Source organism: Taudactylus pleione, unplaced genomic scaffold (assembly GCF_031769625.1).
Source record: "Taudactylus pleione unplaced genomic scaffold, aTauple2 ptg001845l, whole genome shotgun sequence".
Taxonomy (NCBI): Eukaryota; Metazoa; Chordata; class Amphibia; order Anura; family Myobatrachidae; genus Taudactylus; species Taudactylus pleione.
This window is the reverse complement of record NW_028286242.1, coordinates 752238-773110: the sequence shown is the minus strand read 5'-3', so window position 1 is coordinate 773110 and position 20873 is coordinate 752238. Positions and strand designations below refer to the sequence as shown.

At 45.6% G+C, this 20873-nt stretch overlaps 2 protein-coding genes across 2 annotated transcripts in view; one reads left to right on the top strand and one right to left on the bottom strand.

Annotated features, from left to right (window-relative positions):
- Nucleotides 1-20873, bottom strand: part of LOC148436279 (uncharacterized) — a 193352-nt gene that overhangs the window by 48712 nt on the left and 123767 nt on the right. The gene's annotated exons all lie outside the window — the stretch shown is intronic.
- The window catches only part of LOC148436282 (uncharacterized), a 67541-nt gene that overhangs the window by 25101 nt on the left and 21567 nt on the right, over nucleotides 1-20873 (top strand). The window contains exons 6-9 of the mRNA XM_088465079.1: nucleotides 2077-2188; nucleotides 4379-5290; nucleotides 9463-9521; nucleotides 20431-20761. Of these exons, the coding sequence (XP_088321205.1) occupies nucleotides 2077-2188; nucleotides 4379-5290; nucleotides 9463-9521; nucleotides 20431-20761 (1414 nt within the window). The remainder of the gene's footprint in view (nucleotides 1-2076; nucleotides 2189-4378; nucleotides 5291-9462; nucleotides 9522-20430; nucleotides 20762-20873) is intronic.

Here is a 20873-nt window from a genome sequence, read left to right as displayed (position 1 = left end):
TAGCACTACAGCTGCTACTACTGAACTACAATATCCAACCTGATCTGCCAGCCCATCACACAGAAAGAAGTATCTCAATCATCTCCGCAGAAGAGATGGAGAAAAATCCCAACTTTATTTAAACCACATATTGTTAATATAGGAATGAGTGTTGGCACAGTACAATTATATTCCCTTACTAACATACATACAAGTACTGTATATGCCATACTATGTACTATTGTACTGTCATGGCATGCATCTTACAACAGAGAATGACAGTAGTGTACACTCACTTAGTCGTGATACAGGGAGAGTGATAATGATGGGAGAAAAGAGAGAGGAGGCAGAGGGAGGGAGGGACAGGGAGTAAGGGGAGAAAGAGGGGGAGGGAGTGGGATAGAGGGATGGGGAGGAAGATAGAGATCAAGATAGAGGAAAAGAGAGGGGGAGAGAGACAGAGATGGAGAGAGGAAGGGACAGAGGGCCTGATTCAGAGCCGGACGCTCTGACCAGAGCGCTCGCTCTGAATCCGGGCCCTCCTACCTATTATTGGAGCGGCCTCTTGGACGCTCGCATAGCTCTGGGTTACCACCCACAGCTTATGCGAGCGTCCATGATTATGGTCGCGATGGTCAAGACCATCGCGACCATCGGGCTTGCGACGAGACCGCAAGCCCTGGAGTGATTTTGGCTCTATCAGAGCCAAAATCACTCCCACTGACATCACTAGTGATGTCAGTGGGGCCGGACCCAGACGGTAGGCGTTCCCATGGGAACGCCTCCATCTGGCAGCCATTCCCACCAAAGGGGGCGTGCTGTCACTCACCATCGACAGCACGCCCCCTTTGGTGCGAGACCCCGAGGAGGGGGGTCTGATCGGTGCCTGGGGAGGGATATTCCAGCCAAAGGCTCGGGTCCACAGGTAAGAGGGAGGCGAGTTTCCATCAGAGAGGGGGTACCCGGTCATAGGTTCACCCGAGCCTTTGGCTGGAATATCCCCTCCTCAGGCACCGATCAGACCCCTCCTGTACGGGTCCCGGTACGCGTCTATAACTAGACACACTGCCGGGCCCCCATCCCGAGGGGTACACGATCTGCCAGGAGACCCTCAATACTGGTCAGTTCCCCAGCCCCCTTTTCCGAGGAAGAACTTCCCGGGCATCACAGCATAGAGCTCTCAAAGACCTCCGCCACTTCACTATCCCTTCATACACAGCAGGAACAGCTGAGTGCTCCATCTTTCCAGACTTCAACGACTACCATTCATAAACAACTAGCGGGACGCCGCAGTCTGTATATACACATTACCAGTGCCTTCCACCTGGCAATAAGTATCGTTTACCATTCTTACATCAACGCACTTATTAAGGTGGCATTCTATATCTGCCTCTTGCCACAGATGTTCAATTACAGCCTGGACATTTGAACGCTTTGGTCCCTACATTACACGGACCATTTTCTCAATTCCTAATTGTGATTTTTTTTTCCTCTTATTTCTATATTTGTGTTATATATTTATGCATGATTCTTTATGTTTTACGTCATCCTATGTGTTAGGATGGACCTATTTGTTTGACATTTAACAGTAAACCTACAATTCTTTTTATACATATCTGTGGTGGACCATTATTATTGTGTTTCAGTAGGACAGTTTTATACAGCTGTTATATCCCTATATTACAGCTACACTGTCCACTTACCTTGACACTACAGTGGACCCATACTTTGCAACACAACTAATAGATTAGTACTAGTGTCACATACTAATCAGGCTGAGCGCTGCACCACATCCATTTGAGTATATATGTAGGTAGGGGTACTTACTTTAGTTGTCAGCAGCTAGCCATGTGATTAGTACAAAGCTCAGTGAACAGGGTCACCTCCAATATTAATTACTAGAAATGTGAAATGCACGAGGACAATCGAAGTAGTAAAATAATGTATTTGCATATTACTGACACAGCAAAACTAAATTGTAGTCCGGTCACAAAGGTTCAATATAAAACATTTATGATGTTGTTAATCTCAGTTATTTACATTCTGGCGTTATGTTGTTTTAGCTGTTATTTTTATTTTCTGTTTTGTTTTTTTTAGGTTGGAGACCTGACTGATATAATCGTAGAAGTTGTAAAGGTAGAAGAAGAGACGTATGTGATGGGTGATCAGCAGTGTAAGGAGGAGGAAATCCCTACAGCTATCAGCACAGGTGAGTAATAATCACTAAGTACAGAACAGTCACATGTTCTCCTTGTTCTGTCACTACAGCACTCTCTTATCCTACACCCTCCTCTGTCACTACAGCAATCTCTTATCCTACACCCTCCTCTGTCACTACAGCAATCTCTTATCCTACACCCTCCTCTGTCACTACAGCAATCTCTTATCCTACACCCTCCTCTGTCACTACAGCACTCTCTTATCCTACACCCTCCTCTGTCACTACAGCCATCTCTTATCCTACACCCTCCTCTGTCACTACAGCCATCTCTTATCCTACACCCTCCTCTGTCACTACAGCCATCTCTTATCCTACACCCTCCTCTGTCACTACAGCCATCTCTTATCCTACACCCTCCTCTGTCACTACAGGAATCTCTTATCCTACACCCTCCTCTGTCACTACAGGAATCTCTTATCCTACACCCTCCTCTGTCACTACAGGAATCTCTTATCCTACACCCCTCCTCTGTCACTACAGCTATCTCTTATCCTACACCCTCCTCTGTCACTACAGCCATCTCTTATCCTACACCCTCCTCTGTCACTACAGCCATCTCTTATCCTACACCCTCCTCTGTCACTACAGGAATCTCTTATCCTACACCCTCCTCTGTCACTACGGCAATCTCTTATCCTACACCCTCCTCTGTCACTACGGCAATCTCTTATCCTACACCCTCCTCTGTCACTACGGCAATCTCTTATCCTACACCCTCCTCTGTCACTACAGCAATCTCTTATTCTAAACCCTCCTCTTTCAGTACAGACTAATAAGGTACGGGAACACTGGGCACACAGTTACAGGGACAGGAACACTGGGCACACATTTAAAGTAACTGACACTGGGCATGCATTTACAGTATTTTGATGAGAATAATGGAGGTAATAAGGGGGTTATTCAACTAATTATGGGATGTTATGAGTGTTAAATTATTATAAAGAGGTCAATGATGTTGAAGGGGTTATTATGATGAATCTGAATGAGTTCATGATTTTGAGGAGGGGTTAATTAATAATGAGGATGACATTGTGTAGTGGCCACATTAATGCTTTTTGTATTGTATGGTGGTCAATAATGGGCTCTCTGTATTGTATTGTGGTCAAAATAATTCTCTATAGTGTTTTGGTCACAGGAATACTCTGTATTATATGGTAGCTATTAGGAAGCCATATAAGTATGTTACTAAGATGCTCTATGTATTTTATATTGTGGTCAAAATAATTCTCTCTGTTTTGTATATTGGTGACTAAGATGCTGTCTACCGCATCAATCAAGATGCTCTCTGTACTGCATGTTAGACACTAGGATGCTCTCTGTATTGTGTGGTGGTACTAGGTTGCTTTCTATTGGATAAGTTACTAGGTTACGCTCTGTATTGTATGTTGGTCATTACAATGCTCTATGAATTATATAACTATTACAAGAATACTTTGTATTGTATGACAGTCATTAGGTTGCTCTCTGTATTGTATGGTGTTCACAAGTTTGCTCTCTGTATTGTATGGCAGTCATAAGTATGCTTTTTGCTTTGCATGGTGGACACTAGATCACTTTGTATTGTATGACATTCATAAGAGTACTGCACATTATAATGCAGTCATTTGGATGCTCTCTTTATTGTATAGCATAAATTTGGATGCTCTCTGTATTTTATGGCAATCACTAGGATGGTATTTCTTTTGGGTATGGCCACACCGACCACCAAAGATAGTATATCTCGCTCGCTACTATAACGAGAGGAGCCTTCTAGTGCAAGACTGCAGGGACAGGAGAGGAGACCCCGATGATAGTGTAAGGGCAGAGGAACATTGTTTTTGTGGTGAGGGTAGTACGGTTTGTGGGAGAATAGAAGACTGTTATACTACTGGAGGACAGTGTGATATGTAATGTTTTATAAATTGGGGGCAGTACAGTGTGGTATGTAGTGTGAACTGGGGGTACTACAGTGTGGAATGCATTGTGAATTGGCGACACTACTGTGTGGCATGCAGTGTGAACTGGGGAGCACTACGATGTGACATGCAGTGTAAACTGGGGACACTGTGGTGTAGCATGCAGTGTGAACTGGGGACACTATGGTGTGTCACGTATTGTCCTTTTTGTGTATTTTACCATTCTATCATTTTGTATTCGCTCATTATTTTAATTTCCATGCATTTATTTTACTCCCAACAGACGGCTGCGACATCATAAATAGTGTGGAGCGAAATCTCATTTTATCTCCAGATTGTAAAATAGAAGATACCAACATCACACAAGATTCCAGAGAAAACTCCTTTACCCCAACTATACACCCAGTACACTGCAGTGCAGATGTACCACTTATTCCATCTACTCATGAGGAAAGTTCTATTGATAAACCGGATGGTGTCACACAGAATGCAGCTCATACTGGTGGTAAACTGTTTCCATGTCCTGAGTGTGGGAAATGTTTTACAAATAACTCTGGATTTGTTGTACATTATAGAACTCACACAGGTGAGAAGCCATTTCCATGTCCTGAGTGTGGCAAATGTTTTACAAAGAAATCAAAAGTTTCCAGACACCAAAGAGTACACACAGGCGAGAGACCGTTCCCATGTTCTGAGTGTGGGAAATGTTTTACACATAATTCAACGCTCTTGACACATAAAAGAACTCACACAGGTGAGAAGCCATTTTCATGTTCTGAATGTGGGAAATGTTTTGCGCACCAGTTAACACTTCATGTTCATCAGAGAACTCACACAGGAGAGAAGCCATTTTCATGTTCTGAGTGTGGGAAAGGTTTTATTTTTAAAGGATATCTCGTTAAACATCAGAGAACTCACACGGGTGAGAAGCCATTCTCCTGTTCTGAGTGTGGGAAATCGTTTAACCTCCACTCAAATCTTGTCGCTCATCAGAGAGTGCACACAGGTGAGAAGCCATTCTCATGTTCTGAGTGTGGGAAATGTTTTGCACGTCAGGGAACACTTGATGGACATCAGAGAACTCACACAGGTGAGAAGCCATATTTATGTTCTGAGTGTGGGAAATGTTTTAATTTTAAAGGAGATCTTGGTAAACATCAGAGAACTCACACAGGAGAAAACTTTGTTTCATTGAGCTGATTGAAGGATACTAAATGGAATTGCAGTAGTATTAGAATATCGTTATTTTTGTGAGATCATAAGAATAACATTATAAGCCCACTTTTTGTTGTCTGATAACCAGCATAACTTCTAGGCATAGTGCACAGCCATGTATTTATTACACATTTTCCATACTATTTCTTTTCACTATTCTATATTTGTCAAATATTTTGGTTCTTTAATTCTGTTCGATCTCCAATTGATCTAGAATAATAAAGAAATATTAATAAAGTGTTACGTTATAATATAAATCATTGCATCTCACTTTTCATATCAAAATTTTAATACTGAATATTATCAAAAGTCGGGGGAATATTTACTAAAGTGAAAGTTTTTAGAAGTGGAGATGTTGCCCATAGCAACCAATCAGATGCTATTTAACTAGCACCTTCTAGAAGATAATAGCTAGAATCTGGTTGCTATGGGCAACATCTCCACTTCTAAAAAAAACTCTCACTTTAGTAAATATACTCCTAAATATATTTCTACTTACTGTGCTCCTAATTCTTTATTTAACTCACTGGTTATTGGAATGTTACTTATTCAGTGCTATATAGTAATAGTGAAATGTAATTCCATCCATAAACATGGCGTTCGGCAATAATCCTCCTAGTAATGAAGGATTATATGATTACAAGGACAATTGAAGCTGGATACAAAAAAAATGTTATTTAACCAAAGGGGGAGAACAAAGAATTGCCCATCTTCACGGGAATTATTTGTTCCAACAATCTCACGATGAACATTTTAAACACGATAATTTCTGTCATACGTCATTAAATATTAAAATACAAAACTGTTACTATGTAGACGTTTAGCACCACTGTGTACCATCAACCACCACCATGTAAAACAAGCTGACTTGGTGACAGTGAAAGATTTAGGGTGCGAGACTTTTTGTTTTATTCAGAAACAAAACTATATTTTCATTCTTAAAAGGAGAGAGAATGAATTTAAAATATAAACATATACGTAATAATAATTGTATAAGGTCTGTCCCATCACTGACATGCATGCAAACCCGTCAACGGCTCCCATTGCTAGAGAGATAGGACAGACCCTAGCCGGTGAGGACAGCGGGGTAGAGCAGAGGAGCAGATGGTGCAGTTTCGGAAGAAGAGGGGGAATGAGAAGGAAGTGGAGGAGCTAGCAGAGAAGGACAGAGCAGATCAGGGGGGCAGTCCTCTCTAGTATCGACTTGTTGGTAACATTATATTTCTTCTTTAGGCTCCATAGGGCTCCACAGGGAGACAATGGGGGTGTATGTGGTTCTTGGAGGACTGGACACCAACAGCAAAGCTTTTTTCTATCCCAGGATGCTTCGGTCCTTCCTTCTATACACCATCACAGATTGAAGGCAAATCAGTTTCGTTGGTGTCCGGCAGGAGCTGGATCACCGTTAGAACAGTGGGGCTGCTATTAAGCAGCACAAGCTTTATTTTTATGATTTACTTTTATTTTTACTACAGAATAGCAGCACTAGACAGTCCTCTGGACATCTGCACTGCTGCTCCATCACCCCTCCGGTGCGCCGCTACACCAGCCCTCGGCTAGGTACTCTCAGCGTGGCTCTGGGGGGACTTAGCTAGCAGGGCTCCTCAGACCACAGACTGCAGCCGGGACTCAAGGGGACAAGTAAGGCGGATCCCCGCGTCTATGTGCAGTCTTGCCTCCGGTCTCAGGAGGCAGACCGGAGACACTGATGTGGACACCGGTTTGTCCGGGACTCCACTAGACCACCAGGGCATTACAAGCACTGGTGCAGGGCACAGATTAAGGGCAAGGACCTGGTGGTTGATCTTACACAAAACAGAAAAAGCAGGTATTCTCATGTAGGGCACACACAGATTATATATTTTGTATATTAACATATCTCTAAAGGGAAATTGGATAATAATATTAAAACATATTTTTTATTAAATAAATTATAATTGGCGAAATATAACACAAGTGCAAACAGAACGTTATTAAAATTGTGACTAATTACCTCTGTTGTATATTCTTTACAATAAACTCTTAAATAGATATATTGTTGTTTTGTTTTCTTGTTAACTACTATATAAGATCTGATTTGTGACCTATTGTGTATATGAAACCTGATAACATATAAATGGGCCTAGCCAGACATCACTATCCCAGGTTTATATCAATGACACACATATATATATATATATATATATATATATATATATTTAACACTGTGATGATGCTCAGTCTGAAAAATCTATATTTATTGCTTAGAATTCTTCTTCATAGCATGCATCAATGTAGAAGCATAATATTGTAACATCACTGTGTTATTTAAACCAATTATGATGTTTATAAACAAGTATTCTGTGTGTCACAAATGGCCCTTAATCAGCTTATAAAAATTTCTAAATGAGACCACATAGATTTCTGTAGATAAAGACTCAGGTGCTCCAAACTGTGTGATTCTAATTATCACTAAAGGCATTAGCGTAATTCTGCCCTGCCTGTTACTAAGTGTCACTTCCCAATAACAGTATTCTGCCGCTGATCTCTTTCACATAGATACAATGTATCCATCTAGGAGCACAGATTAATGCACGGCTATATTTTATCATTGACACCAGATACGCTATTAATGAGCATATGTTCTATGTGTCACAGATAGTTGATAGCTATTGTTTTTGACTGATGACGTTTGGCATCTCCTCTGTTTTAATAGACTGTACCTCATGTTATGAGATTTGATGTGAACCGCTAAAGAATGTGTAATACCACCTGTGTACTGTATATGATATCCTAAGGGTGATTACTATGAAGCTTAACCCCAAATGAACATCTGGCAAAACACACGTGGCTGTAAAGTGAAAATAGCATATATAGGTGCCTGCACTCACCACGCTGTCCAGCTGCTATTGCAATGATTATAAATAGACACTGTGTATTAATGTGATCTAGCTCATTAGTGGCACAGCGTCCCAGTATTTAGCAGAGCTATATAGGAAACATAATAAATGTGTTATAGTGTGGATTTCTGAATTTATATAATGTGACTACATAAATGAGAGACGTAGCAGCAATAATAACAAATCCTATAAAGGGATATTTGTTCTCTCCATTCTCCCTTCTTCCTCGAGTAATTCGGAAGCTCAAACAAGAAGGTGGCACTGTCCTCCTGGTAGCTCCAGTGTGGCCCAGACGTCACTGGTACTCAGATCTTCAGAGTCTCTCCATCGACACTCCGTTGCTGTTGCCTCAACGTCCGGACCTGTTTTCTCAAGGTCCTTGCCTTTACCCGGAACTGGGTCGTCTGACTTTGACGGCGTGGCTCTTGAGACATCCCTTTTAAGGTCCGAGGGTTTTTCCGGCTCTGTGGTTAACACACGAAAACCTGCCTCTGCCAGGGCGAGTTTGGATCTTGGACTCCGCCTTGCCTCACTGAAGGTGCATGTATCTGCCCTATCAGTGTGGTTCCAGCGAAGGATCGCTCCTCTTCCTGATATCTGCACTTTCCTACAGGGGTTCCTTTGCATTCAGCCTCCCTTTGTCCCTCCTGTGGCGCCTTGGGATTTGGCTGTTGTTCTTTGGGCCCTCCATTTGAACCCCTGGACTCAGTGGATCTCAAATGGCTCACTGCTAAGACAGTTTTGCTTCTGGCTATTGCTTCTGCCAGAAGAGTGTCAGATTTGGGGGCTCTCTTTTCGCTCCCATTCTGGTTTTTCACCAGGACAGGGCGGTGCTTTGGACTCGCCCTGGTGACCTTCCTAAGGTGGTCTCTAGTTTCCATATTAATGAGGAAATTATTGTATTGGCCTTTAATTCTCCAGACCTCTTGGCAGGTGAGGCCTCCTTGGATGTGGTGCGTGCCCTCAGGATTTATGTGGACCGGACCAGTTCCCTTCAGAAGTCAGACTCCTTGTTTGTACTCTATGGATTCCACAAGAAGTGATGGCCAGCCAATAAACAAACTTTGACTAGGTGGTTTTGTATGGCGCTCTCTGAGGCTTACATGAGGGCCTTCCAGTACCGTCCTCTGTTACTGCTCATTCTACTCGGTCTGTGGGTCCTTCGTGGGCAGCTCGCCATGGTGCCTCGGTTGTTCAGCTTTGTAAGGCGGCCGAGTGGTCTTCTGTCCAGAATTTTCTGAGGTATTATGCATATGATACCATTGCCTCTCAGGATGCTTCCTTCGAGCGGTGGATTCTCCTCTTTACATAGGAGTGTCCCCACCGTTGAAGGTACTGCTTTGGGACATCCCCAAGGTCACTCTATGGACCCCAAAGTAGAAAATGAGAGATATGGTAAGAATTTACCTTTGTTATGTCACTTTCTACGAAGTCCATAGGGTCCACAGGGCACCCACCATGACGCACCTATTTCAGATGGGCTTTGCTCTTGCCGGTTTTTCATCTCCTCCTGTATGAGAATGTGATTCTTGTGTGTTCCAGACTTTCTTCTCTCTCTTTTATCCTCCTCCTGCCTTTGGCTTGCTACGAAACTGAGGTGCCTCTGGATGGGGGCGGTGTATGGAGGGAGACCCAAGTGCATCCTTGGGGAAACATTTACTGTGTAAGGTACCCGGATGACTCTGCCTCACCTATACCCCACCCTGTGGACCCTATGGACTTCGTAGAAAGAGAGATAACAAAGGTAAGTTCTTACAATATCTGGGTTGCTCACTGCACTGTGACAGATCGTGTGCTACATTATCTTGCAGCTATGTCTGGCAATGGCAAGAATAACAATGCTCCCACTCCGGTGTCTTGTAAGTCCTGCTTAGCAGGCTTTGCTTCAGAGAATCTCATTCAAGATGGTCTTTGTGCATCTTGTTATGCGGCCCCTGGCCCATCAGCACCTGCGTCCTCTCATCAGGACCTCCCCTGGGCTTTTTTTTCACAAACCTAGTAGTTCCTGTGGTGGCTCCCCCTATGGGATGGCCACAGCAGGTACTCCCTGCAAATCATTTGCTTCCCCCATGGGCAGATGTACTTTCTACCTCATTGCAGAGTATTTGATTCCTCCTACAGTCTACAGCTTTTCAACAAATGCTGCAAAAGAGACCCTTGCCTAGTAAACCTACTAAGCTTGCTGTGTTATTTACCCAGTCCGCCCAGCTATCAGATTCTGAATTATCATCTGGGTAGCCAGAAGATATAGACCTTTCTCACTCTGACTACCCCTCGGGAGACGAGTAACCCCCATCTAAATTGAATATACCTGCACTTGTAAGAACTGTAAAATCTACTCTTCAAATAGAAGAGGCAGAACCCACTCCTAAGGCAAAAGAGCCACTATTTAAACAACAGAAAGTAGTTTTACCAGAGTTTCCTCACTCTGATCAGCTATCTATCATGTGTGAAGCATGGAATATGCCAAGTAAAAAGTTTCAGCTGCCTAAATGCTTAATTTCCTTTTACCCCTTTCCAGCTACTGATTGCACTAAATGGGAAGTTCCACCTGCAGTGGATTCCCATGTGACACGCCTAGTTGAAAACGCTACCTTACCTATCCATGCTGCAACCTCCTTAAAGGAGACCACGGATAGAAGAATTGGAGCTTGCCTGAAATCAGTATTCTCTCTTACAGGAGGAGCTATTACTCGTCCTGCCAGGGTTACGGCCTGGGTGGCAAAAGCCATTGATAGTTGAGCAGAGGCCCAGAAGATACATTTTCCTCTGATGCTTCAAGGGAACAGCTGTCCTACATATCTCACATTAGAGATGCATCCTTCTATTTAGGTGAAGCAGTTTTGGATACTGGTCTCCTAGCTTCGAAGACATCTGCTACTATTTCCGTGGTAGCCCACCGTATTGTTTAGCTTCACTCATGGAAGGCAGATTCAGACTCTAAAAAGGCATTAGAGTCTCTGCCTTATTCTGGGGAGATCTTGTTTGGCCCAGAATTGGACAAGATTGTGACTACCTTGGCAGCTTCCAAGATGGCGTTCTTGCCTTCTGTATCTACTGCGAAGCCTCGGATGTCATCCTTTCAGTCCTTTCGTCCTCAGGGAAAAGCTAAAGGTTAGTCTTTTCAAAGGCAGTCGGCATCCACTAAAGCAAGGATGGGGAACCTCAGGCCCGGGGGTCGTATAAGGCCCCTGGAATCATTTGGTCTGGCCCTCTGAGCTTTTTTCTGCTAGCCTCATCTGGATAGCAGTGCCACCTGGAGCATCCTTAGGATGCCTCAGACGGTCACATCACTGCCCTTACAGATCCCCAGAGCATCTTTAGGATGCTCCTGGCATTGCTGTAATTACTGGCGATTGTGACCCCATCCCCATATGACATCACACGGTAGGAGCGTGGCCTGCAATGGGCCCGCAAATAATGTTATATATATATATCAAACTGTCCCTTGGCAGAAAAAAGGTTCCCCACCCCTGCACTAAAGCCTAGGGAGCCCAGAGTGGGAGGCCGACTTCTTCAGTTTGCCAAGTTCTGGCATCAGACTACCTCCGATGTCTGGGTAAAAGAAGTGGTCTCCCTCACCCTCATTCCTGAGGTGGCCCCCAGCAATTCTTTTGCACAGGTCCTCCATCGGTCCCAAGCAAAGCCCTGCTGCTCCAGAGGCCATTCAGTCCTTACTGCTCTCAGGGGTAAACATTTTGGTCCCCTCCTCACAGCAAGGAAAGAGCTATTCTACCCTTTTCCTGGTTCAGAAGCCCAATGGGTCTCATCGGCCTATCCTAGACCTCAAGTCTCTAAACAAGTTTATCAGGGTGCCCAGGTTTCATATGGAAACCTTGCGCTCTATTGTCCTGGCTATGGAGCCTGGGGACTTTATGGTGTCTCTTGACATTCAAGACGCTTACCTTAATGTACCTATAGTACCTTCTCATCAGCAGTATCTTCGGTTTGCTATACTACAGCAACATTACCAATTTTAAGCTATGCCTTTTGGGCTTTCTATAGCTCCTCAGGTCTTTACAAAGATCATGGCAGTTATGGCAGCCTATCTTCATCGTCAAGGGCTCAGACTGCTCCCATACTTGGACGATCTCTTGCTCTTGGCAAATTCCCCAGAAACTCTTCACCGCCATCTACAAATAACCATTACCTTTCTACAAATGCATGGTTGGCTGATCAATTGGAAAAAGGCTTCCCTGACTCCTTCTCAAAGAATGGTGCATCTGGGAGCCCTCCTGAATGCTCAGGCTCCGAGAATCTTCTTGACAGCAGGAAAAATCTCTGCACTACAGCACCGAGTGTCAATTCACTCTGCAATTCAGACCTTGGGATCCATGGTGTCCACCTCGACATGGTGGACTTCGCTCAGTTTCACTTCAGATCACTACAACACCTGATCCTATCAAAGTGGATGGGCTACCCCATCTGCTCAGATCCCACACAATGGGCCTCTCTCCGGAGGTTCGCCTATCCCTCTCCTGGTGGCTACAGATGTTCCACTTAAACAAGGGTCGCCCCTATTGGATCCCAGACTGGGCACTCCTCACCACGGATGCAAGCCTATGTAGGTGGGGCGCATTGACCGGCCAGCACTCCTTCCAGGGACGCTGGACTCCAGCCACGGTGGTCTTACCAATCAATGTCCTATAACGCAGAGCCATTTACAAAGTCCTTACTCTGGCTAAAAATCGTCTTCAGGGCAGACCAGTACAAGTACAGTCCGACAACACCTACCTCAATCACCAAGGATGCACTCTAAGTTGGTCAGCAATGGCAGAAGTGTCCCATATTCTCACAAGGACCAAACGCCTTCTCCCAGCCATCTCCATAGTGTTCATCCTGGGGATTCTCAATTGGGAAGCGTATTTCTTCAGCCGTCACGACGTGCATGCAGGGGAGTGGTCTCTACATCCAGAAGTCTTTCAGCTCCTGGTGGACAAACTGGGTCTACCGACGTGGACCTCATGGCCTCACGACACAACCACAAGCTTCCAGTGTACGGGGCCAGGATGAGGGACCCCAATGCAGCCTTCATGGATGCATTATCTGTGAGGTGGACCTTCCATTTGGCATATCTCTCTCCTTCAGTCTCCCTTCTGCCCCAGGTTCTTCAGGAAGTTCAAGCAAGAGGGGGGAACGGACCTCTTGGTGGCTCCGGCTTGGCCCAGACGCTATTGGTACTCCGACCTTCAAAGTCATAGACGTTCCTCTCCAACTTCCCAGACCTGTTGTCTCAGGGTCCCTGTCTACATCTGGACCTGGCCCATCTGTCTTTAATGGCTTGACTCTTGAGACATCCCTCATAAGGTCTAAAGGGTTCGCTAATTCTGTGGTCCAGACCATGCTCGGAGAACATAAACCAGGATTTATCACAGAGCATGGCATACATATTTCCAGTGGTGTGCTATTAGAAATTATGACCCTCGAGTTTTCAGGGTTTCTACAGTACTTGCCTTTCTTCAAGGTGGATTGGATCTTGTACTCCTCCTAGCCTCTCTGAAAGTATAATTCTTTGCTCTGTCCATCTGGTTCCAACGCAGAATTTCTCCTCGAGCGGATGTTTACACCTTTCTGCAAAATGTTCTCCGTATACAACCTCCCTTTGTCCCTCCTTTGTCAGTGGTTCTCCACGCACTTCAGGAATTTCCATTCGAACCCATGGAGTCAGTAGATGTCAAATGACTCACTTGTAAGACTCTGGCCCTGATTCAGAGCCGCTCGCAAAAAGCGAGCGCGCGCTCTGAATCAGGGCGGCCGCTTTTTTTTTAAAACCGGCCTCCTGGCCGGTCGCTAAGCTGTGGGTAACCATCCACAGCTTTTGTGAGCGGCCAGGTAATGGTCGCAATGGTCGTGACCATCGGGCTTACGATGAAACCCTTGTATTAGGGTCTCGTCTGCCGCAAAAGCCCCAGTGAGCTTTTGGCTCTATTAGGATCGCCCACAAATGGCAGGCGTTCCTTCAGGAACGCCTCTGTTTGTCCAGCCACCTCCCCAACGGGACGAGCTATCGATCAACATCAACAGCCGCCCCGTTTTTTCTGCAAGCCCCGGAGCGAGTGATTTCTCGCTCGCTCCGGGGCTCGAGCACGCACCGTGTGCGCACTGCCCGGCCATTGACCCACTTGCGAGCGGGTCTGAATCAGGCCCTCTGTTTCTTCTGGCTATAGCATCTGCCAGTAGGGTATCGAATTTATGGGTACTCTCCTGTCGCTCCCCATTCCTAATCTTTCATCCGGCAGGGCTGTTCTCCGAACACGCCCTGGCTTCCTTCCCAAGGTGGTCTCCCGTGTCCACCTTAATGAGGAAATTGTGGTTCCGGCTTTTCAATCACCAGACCTCTCGGTGAGGCCTCTTTGGATGTGGTCCGTGTTCTGAAGATCTACGTGGACCGTACTAGTTCCATCAGGAAATCGGACTCCCTCTTTGTCCTATATGGAGTCCACAAGAAGGGATGGCCAGCCAACAGACTCTGGCCAGATGGCTTCACATGGCTATCTCATAAGCATACATGCAGACTGGCCTTCCTGTGCCAACTACAGTTTCTGCTTATTCTACTCGCTCGGTTGGTCCCTCGTGGGCAGCCCGACGTGGCGCCTCTGCTGAACAACTATGATCTTCTGTCCACACCTTTCTTAGGTTCTGTGCCTTTGATACTTTTGCCTCTCAGGATGCTTCCTTCGGGTGCCAGCTCTCCTCTCAGCTCAGGAGCGTCCCCGCCCTTGAACAACTGCTTTGGGACATCCCCATTGTCGCCCTGTGGAGCCCTATGGACCCTGAAGAAGAAAATAATTTACCCTTGTTAACTCTCTCTTCGAAGTCCATAGGGTCCACAGGGCACCCACTGTGACGCACCTGGCTTCTATGGGTTTCTTCTCTTGGTCACTTGTTTCCTTGTCTGTGTGAGAGTGTGATTCTTCAGTGTACCAGTCTTCCTGCTCTCCTATCCTGCTCCTGCCTTGGGCTTGTTAACAAAACCGATTTGCCTTCAGGTTGTGGGCGGGGTATAGGGGGAAGGACTGGAGCATCCTGGCATACAAAATAGCTTTGCTGTTGGTGTATTTATCACATTTTACAGCCGCCACTATACTACAGGTTGAGTTAGGACTTCAACATAATAATATCCCTGTCTATATTCAGAAGTCAGGGTGTTCTTCTCCACTCAATAGAGGGTTTCAGTATACTGTAGTTAACTGACCGTGACCTTTCAATAGAAGCTAGCCATTACCACATAAGAATGAGATGTCCACATAAGCATGGCCAAGGGTTTAAAGCAAACCCAACTATACCCCATCACTCCAGCTCCTCTGCCACAACCCCTACATGTTCTTCAACTACTGCAAACTCTTTAGCAAAGTTGTGTTCTGCAGTTAAGATAAGCTGTATATAGTATGAATGGCTACAGGGGCCTCTAATCATTGACCCATGCTCATGAGTATAACTTGTGGTGTTGCGATCAATACAGAGGGCCCGATTCATTACCGATCGCAACTGCGATTACGCACGCATATTGGCCGAGTGTTACGAGAACCAGTCACTGCGATCGGGACTACAATCGCAGCGACTATGCAGACCCATAGCAGATTGATTAACAGGATGTACTGTTTGGGGGGGGGGGGGGGGGCGGTGATGGGGGATGGTCGATGAAAGGCAGGCGTGCCAGTGCGTTAGAATGCCGTTACAGGGACATGCATAAATCCACTGCAATTTCGAAACCAGCTTGTGTACTACTTCCTGAGTAAGGTCAGAGCTTGTGCAAGTATACGTAAGGCTGCAATTGTACTCTACGTTACCGATGGTTTTGCAGTCTTGCTAAGTATTATGGCTGTGTGTAAGGTAAAGTGAGTGTCCTTATGTTGCGCTGCGACGGCATAGTGATCGCGGTGTATTAGCATACTATCGCAGTTGAACTGCGTGCGTAAGCGCTATTTATTTCGCAGTTGCGGACCACTGGGCAAGACTGTTTGTGGCTGGAGTGAACGAAGGAGCTAGTCTTAGTGTATCAGAACTGAACAGGAATGGAAGTCAGGATTAAGCACTAAGGACCTCATTCAGAGTCGGTCGTAGCGGCCTCACGGTCGTAAGGGAAAAGGGGCCGGATATGCAAATGATGCACTTGCAAGTTGCGTCCTTAAGATCGGATCGTTAGCTGGCCGACCAAGGGGAGGATGTGGCCGTAAGACAAAAAATACACCCCCTTCTCGTACGCATTACACGTCATGTCCGGGCATATAAGGATTAATCGAGACCATCGGAACTGGTCGTAGAGCTTAAGGTTGACCATACCCTCTCTTAAGCACTACGATCAGGTCAGTGTACAAAGCACCCATGTCACGTGTGCCATGACACTTCTTTGTTAATTATGCACTCCCATAAACCGTATGCACTCCCATAAAACGCCGTTCGCATAATTAGGCACGCCTGTGTTCAGATCTCCACTCCCCCGTTTTCAAGCACCTTCCCTGTTACCACCCACAAACGCCTCAATCTGTCACTCAAATTACCGACCTGGCTGTGTTCAAGGAGAGAGAAATTTCTGATCGTAGCAGCTAGTTTGCGCACGCGCATTGCGAACTTTACGCATGCGCAGTTTAGCGAACATCGGTGGCCTGCGACCGTGCGGCCGCTACGACCGACTCTGAATGAGGTCCTAAGATAGGAGTAAATGATATCCTGACCTGCAATAGAAGCAGGCACTTGCTGGAGAAATATCTGCTAGTGAAGTGACTGTGGACACTCGTTAAGTGCACAGGCTATGCAAGCTGGAGTTGAGAAGCAGTGTGGAAACTGCACAGCTTTGCAGATATACACAGGCTAGGAGAAGCTGGAGCTGAGAACAGGAACTGATCCCTCCTGCTGCATTAACATAATAGCAAGGACAGAATTTCAAAGCTGCTTGTGTGCGGCTTGCAATTCCGTCCTGTGCTGAATCGGTCCCTAACTGCTGAGGATGAGAAGTCATACAACTTAGCATAAAACATCTTGAACTCCTCAGTGATTTGAGTAGGATCGCAGAAAGATTTTACCGAGTGAGATTTAATCCTTAGAACATTGTTCTGTGAGATTGTACTATGGACACCAGCAACCTGTCATCTTTGTCTCCTTTTTCATAAAAGGTTTGGTTAAGCCATTTAAGAGAGGGCTCAGTTTTTGCTGTAAGAGGCCAAGCTCACCCCTAACAGCCACAAGCTTACGATAACAGTCCTCAGAGCCTAAGGTTTTTTGTAACCTATCCAACTGGGCAACGAGAACCATAAGTTCTAGGAGTCTCTTGTCTTTGGCTTTTCTATAGTGTAGGTTGCAATCCTAATCGCACCTCAGATCACTGCCTTATGAGCATCCCAAAGTAGCATGGGAGAGATGGGTCAGTGTTAAGAGAAAAGTCGTTTCTTATATCAGTAGCTGAAGTCGCAGTTGAGGGCTCAGGAGCAGCCTGGCATTAAGGCTCCATATATAAGATATGGGGTTGGGGAGACAATATTTACATTGAACGGACAATGATCCAACACGTGCTAGGGTGGTTACAAAATCAATTCAATGGGATGAACAACCAGATACAGTAGATCCAATCTCGTATGAACATCATGGACGGGCGTGTAAACGGTGAAGTCTTTAGCGGGGGATACTTTCACATGCCAGGTATCAAAGAGGTGTTGGTTGAGGAATAATTGTAAGACTTCCCAATTAGCTTGTACGGAGATTGCAAATGAGGAGGTTTGGACCTATTGAGGTGAGAGTCTATGGTGGTATTAGAGTCTCCCACCACAAGCACTCTACTTCTATGCTGTGATAATAGCGAGCTAAGGGCCTGATTCATCATGGATCGCAGTTATCGGGAATCTGCGCGTGCGCAGGACCCATTCTGCGAGTGTGCAGGTTGGGTCCTGCGTAATCGCATGCAGCGCCTTTGATACCTCTGCCTGATTGACAAGCAGCAGCATTTAATGGGCGGGGACGGCTGATATTCCCAGAAACGAGGGCTTGTCTGTCCCGTTTTACGGAAGGGGAAAAGCCAGGTACTTTGTCGATGGACGCAGTTTCCTGGCCTCACAAGCGTGCAGCTTTGCAATTCCATCTGATCCTGAATCACAGGATCAGATGGAAAAAAGAAGCGTGTTGTGCCAAGTTGGGGCATAAACATTAACAAAGGTAAAACAAAGGTGAGGCACCTAGGAGACAATATAGCAGCACCTTTCTTTTTACATGCAGGGTCACAAGCATGATAAGTGGAGGTAAAGTATTTATATGTAAGTTCAGGAAGGTTGAGGCCAGCAAAGTGGGACTCTTGCAGAAATATAACATCACCTCTAAGACGACAGAGCATATGGAAGAGCATGGAACGTCTTCGTGGAAAGTTAAATGTTAAGAGTTTAGTAGACATGGGGGAACAGGCATTGTGGGAAAAGAAGTATGGTCAAAAGAGATAGAGTAGACAAGTGCCAGGAAACCTGGAAGTCGGCCATAAGGAAGGGAAAAAAGGGACGGGAAAAGAGGGTAGGAAGGGTTGTGGCACGAAGAGGACCCATGCATGCTTTCAGATCCATGTGGGGGGAGGAGTTTGAATGGCTAAGGGAGCCACAGAAGAGTGACTAGTAAAATGGGGAAACAAATAAGTTCCGGGTGTAAACAAAACTGCAGTACAGAGAGAAAGAAAGACAGAAAGAAAGGGAGAAACAGTGAAGAAGTGAATTGATAACAACTGTATCAATTTAGAGACGGGTCATGGGAAGTCAAAAGCCAAGATGTCTAGGTCCTCATCAAGATAAAGGAGAAAGGGCAAGGGGTGACAGTAGGCAAATCAGGTCACAGCTGAAGATATAGGACTTGAACCGATGGTAGCAACTCTTTCCTCTGGGCTCTTTAAGGCAGGAGCTTCGTGTTACCAGCAGGAGGGTCGCTCGAAGTATGAGGCGGGGAGATGCAGCTGTGTGAGTAGATGGAGGGCCTTATCCGGGGTCTTGGGGACGAGAATCTTCCCTTACAACCACACTTGTAAGCTGAAGGGAAAGTCCCAGTGGTAACGGATGTTATGATCCCTTAGCGATTGGTGATGTCTCTTAACTCCCGTCATTTCGGAGCGGTGAGAGGAGAAATGTCTTTGAAAACAAGAAGCTGGGCACCTTCTAAGGCAATTTCAGGGGATCTCATGGCTTGGGAGTAAACCTGGTCCTTCACCATGAAATAAGACCCTCTCATTGACTGCGCCAGCCTCCGCAGCCGGGGGTTTTCTGCCACCTTGGTCTCCTCTGCTGTACTCAGCTGCACTCTGTCTGACGGGGCCTGCTTCAAGAGCTTGGTGGTCGCTGGCTGGCTCGTGTCCACTGCTTTCAGCAGAGCTCAGCTCCCAAGCACTACCAGAGGTCTCTGTCCTCCTAACCTATGTGCAACTGGTGAGTCCTAGTCTGCATCCCCAGCCTCTGGGTGCTTCCTCCACATTGCAGTCCACTCGGCTCCACTTGTCCCACTCAATCAAATTGTGTTGTTCTGTATTTTGTTTACCTTGGAGGTAGGAGTCAGCAGGGCAATATTTATTGTTGTACATATTACTTCCTTTTAACCTATAGGAGTGACAGTTTTAGAAGCATTCAAGTCCCAATTCTTGAGGCTCCATCTTGTGGTTACTCACTGTAATAACTTCATCCAATGATAGCCTATATTTCTCTGCTAAATTAGCTCATATTATTCACTAACAAGTTGCGCTTGATCAGAGCTATACAACTTATCTCCTGTTCTCTAAATCCTGTTTATTTGAATACAATGACACACTAGTGGGCATGCCCCCCATCCCCTGGGTGCTTTGATCCCCAATAATTTTTTTTTTGTGTGTGCATAATTTGCCACATTTGTACCACCCTATCCCCTTTTCCACCTTACTCGTCCCCTGACAAATTTATTGGCACTGTTTTCTCTTGCGACTCCGATACTGGTGGCTCACACATCCAGAAATCTACTGCCAAAACTCCTAAACAAGGGGGAAGTGATATTTCGCAACACTTCACAAGAGGCACGAAATTTTCTCAATGAAGGGGTCCCCCTTCTCCCCCTCTCATTACCATGGAAAAGGACGGTTCCCACTCACCCGCTCAGTCTACTAAAGAAGACATTCTAGCTCTTCGCTCTCTCATCACGGAGTTCAAGGACTCTCTTGAAACCAAACTAAACAAAGCAGCCGCTTCCATCAAAGCTGGTTTCAACCCTTGCTGCAAGAACCACTAAACTGGAGTCTCGTCATGACGGTCTTCAGAAAACCTTAAATGAGACCAGCAGAAACCTGGATCACATTGTCACTGAACTTTCTGACCTTCACTCTGAAAACGAAGATTTGGAAAACCGAGAACACAGGAACAACATCCAAATTCATAATATTCCGGAAGCAGTCTCCCCTGATGTTCTGGAATCCTATTTGCACAGACTCTTCTCTTTCCTGCTCCCTGATCTTGACTCTCGTTCACTACCACTTGAAAGGGCACATTGCGCTCTGCGGCCGAAACCCAGGGATAACGATCCTCCCAGAGACGTTATCATGAGGTTCCTCGGTTACAAGGACAAAGAACTCGTTCTCACCCCTACTAAGGGTAAACCACATATTTTCTTCTAATCTGCCCAGCTTCAATTCTATCAGGATCTGTCAACCCTGACAATTGCTAAAAGGAGGGACTTTCGGGACTTTACTCACCGTGATAGAAG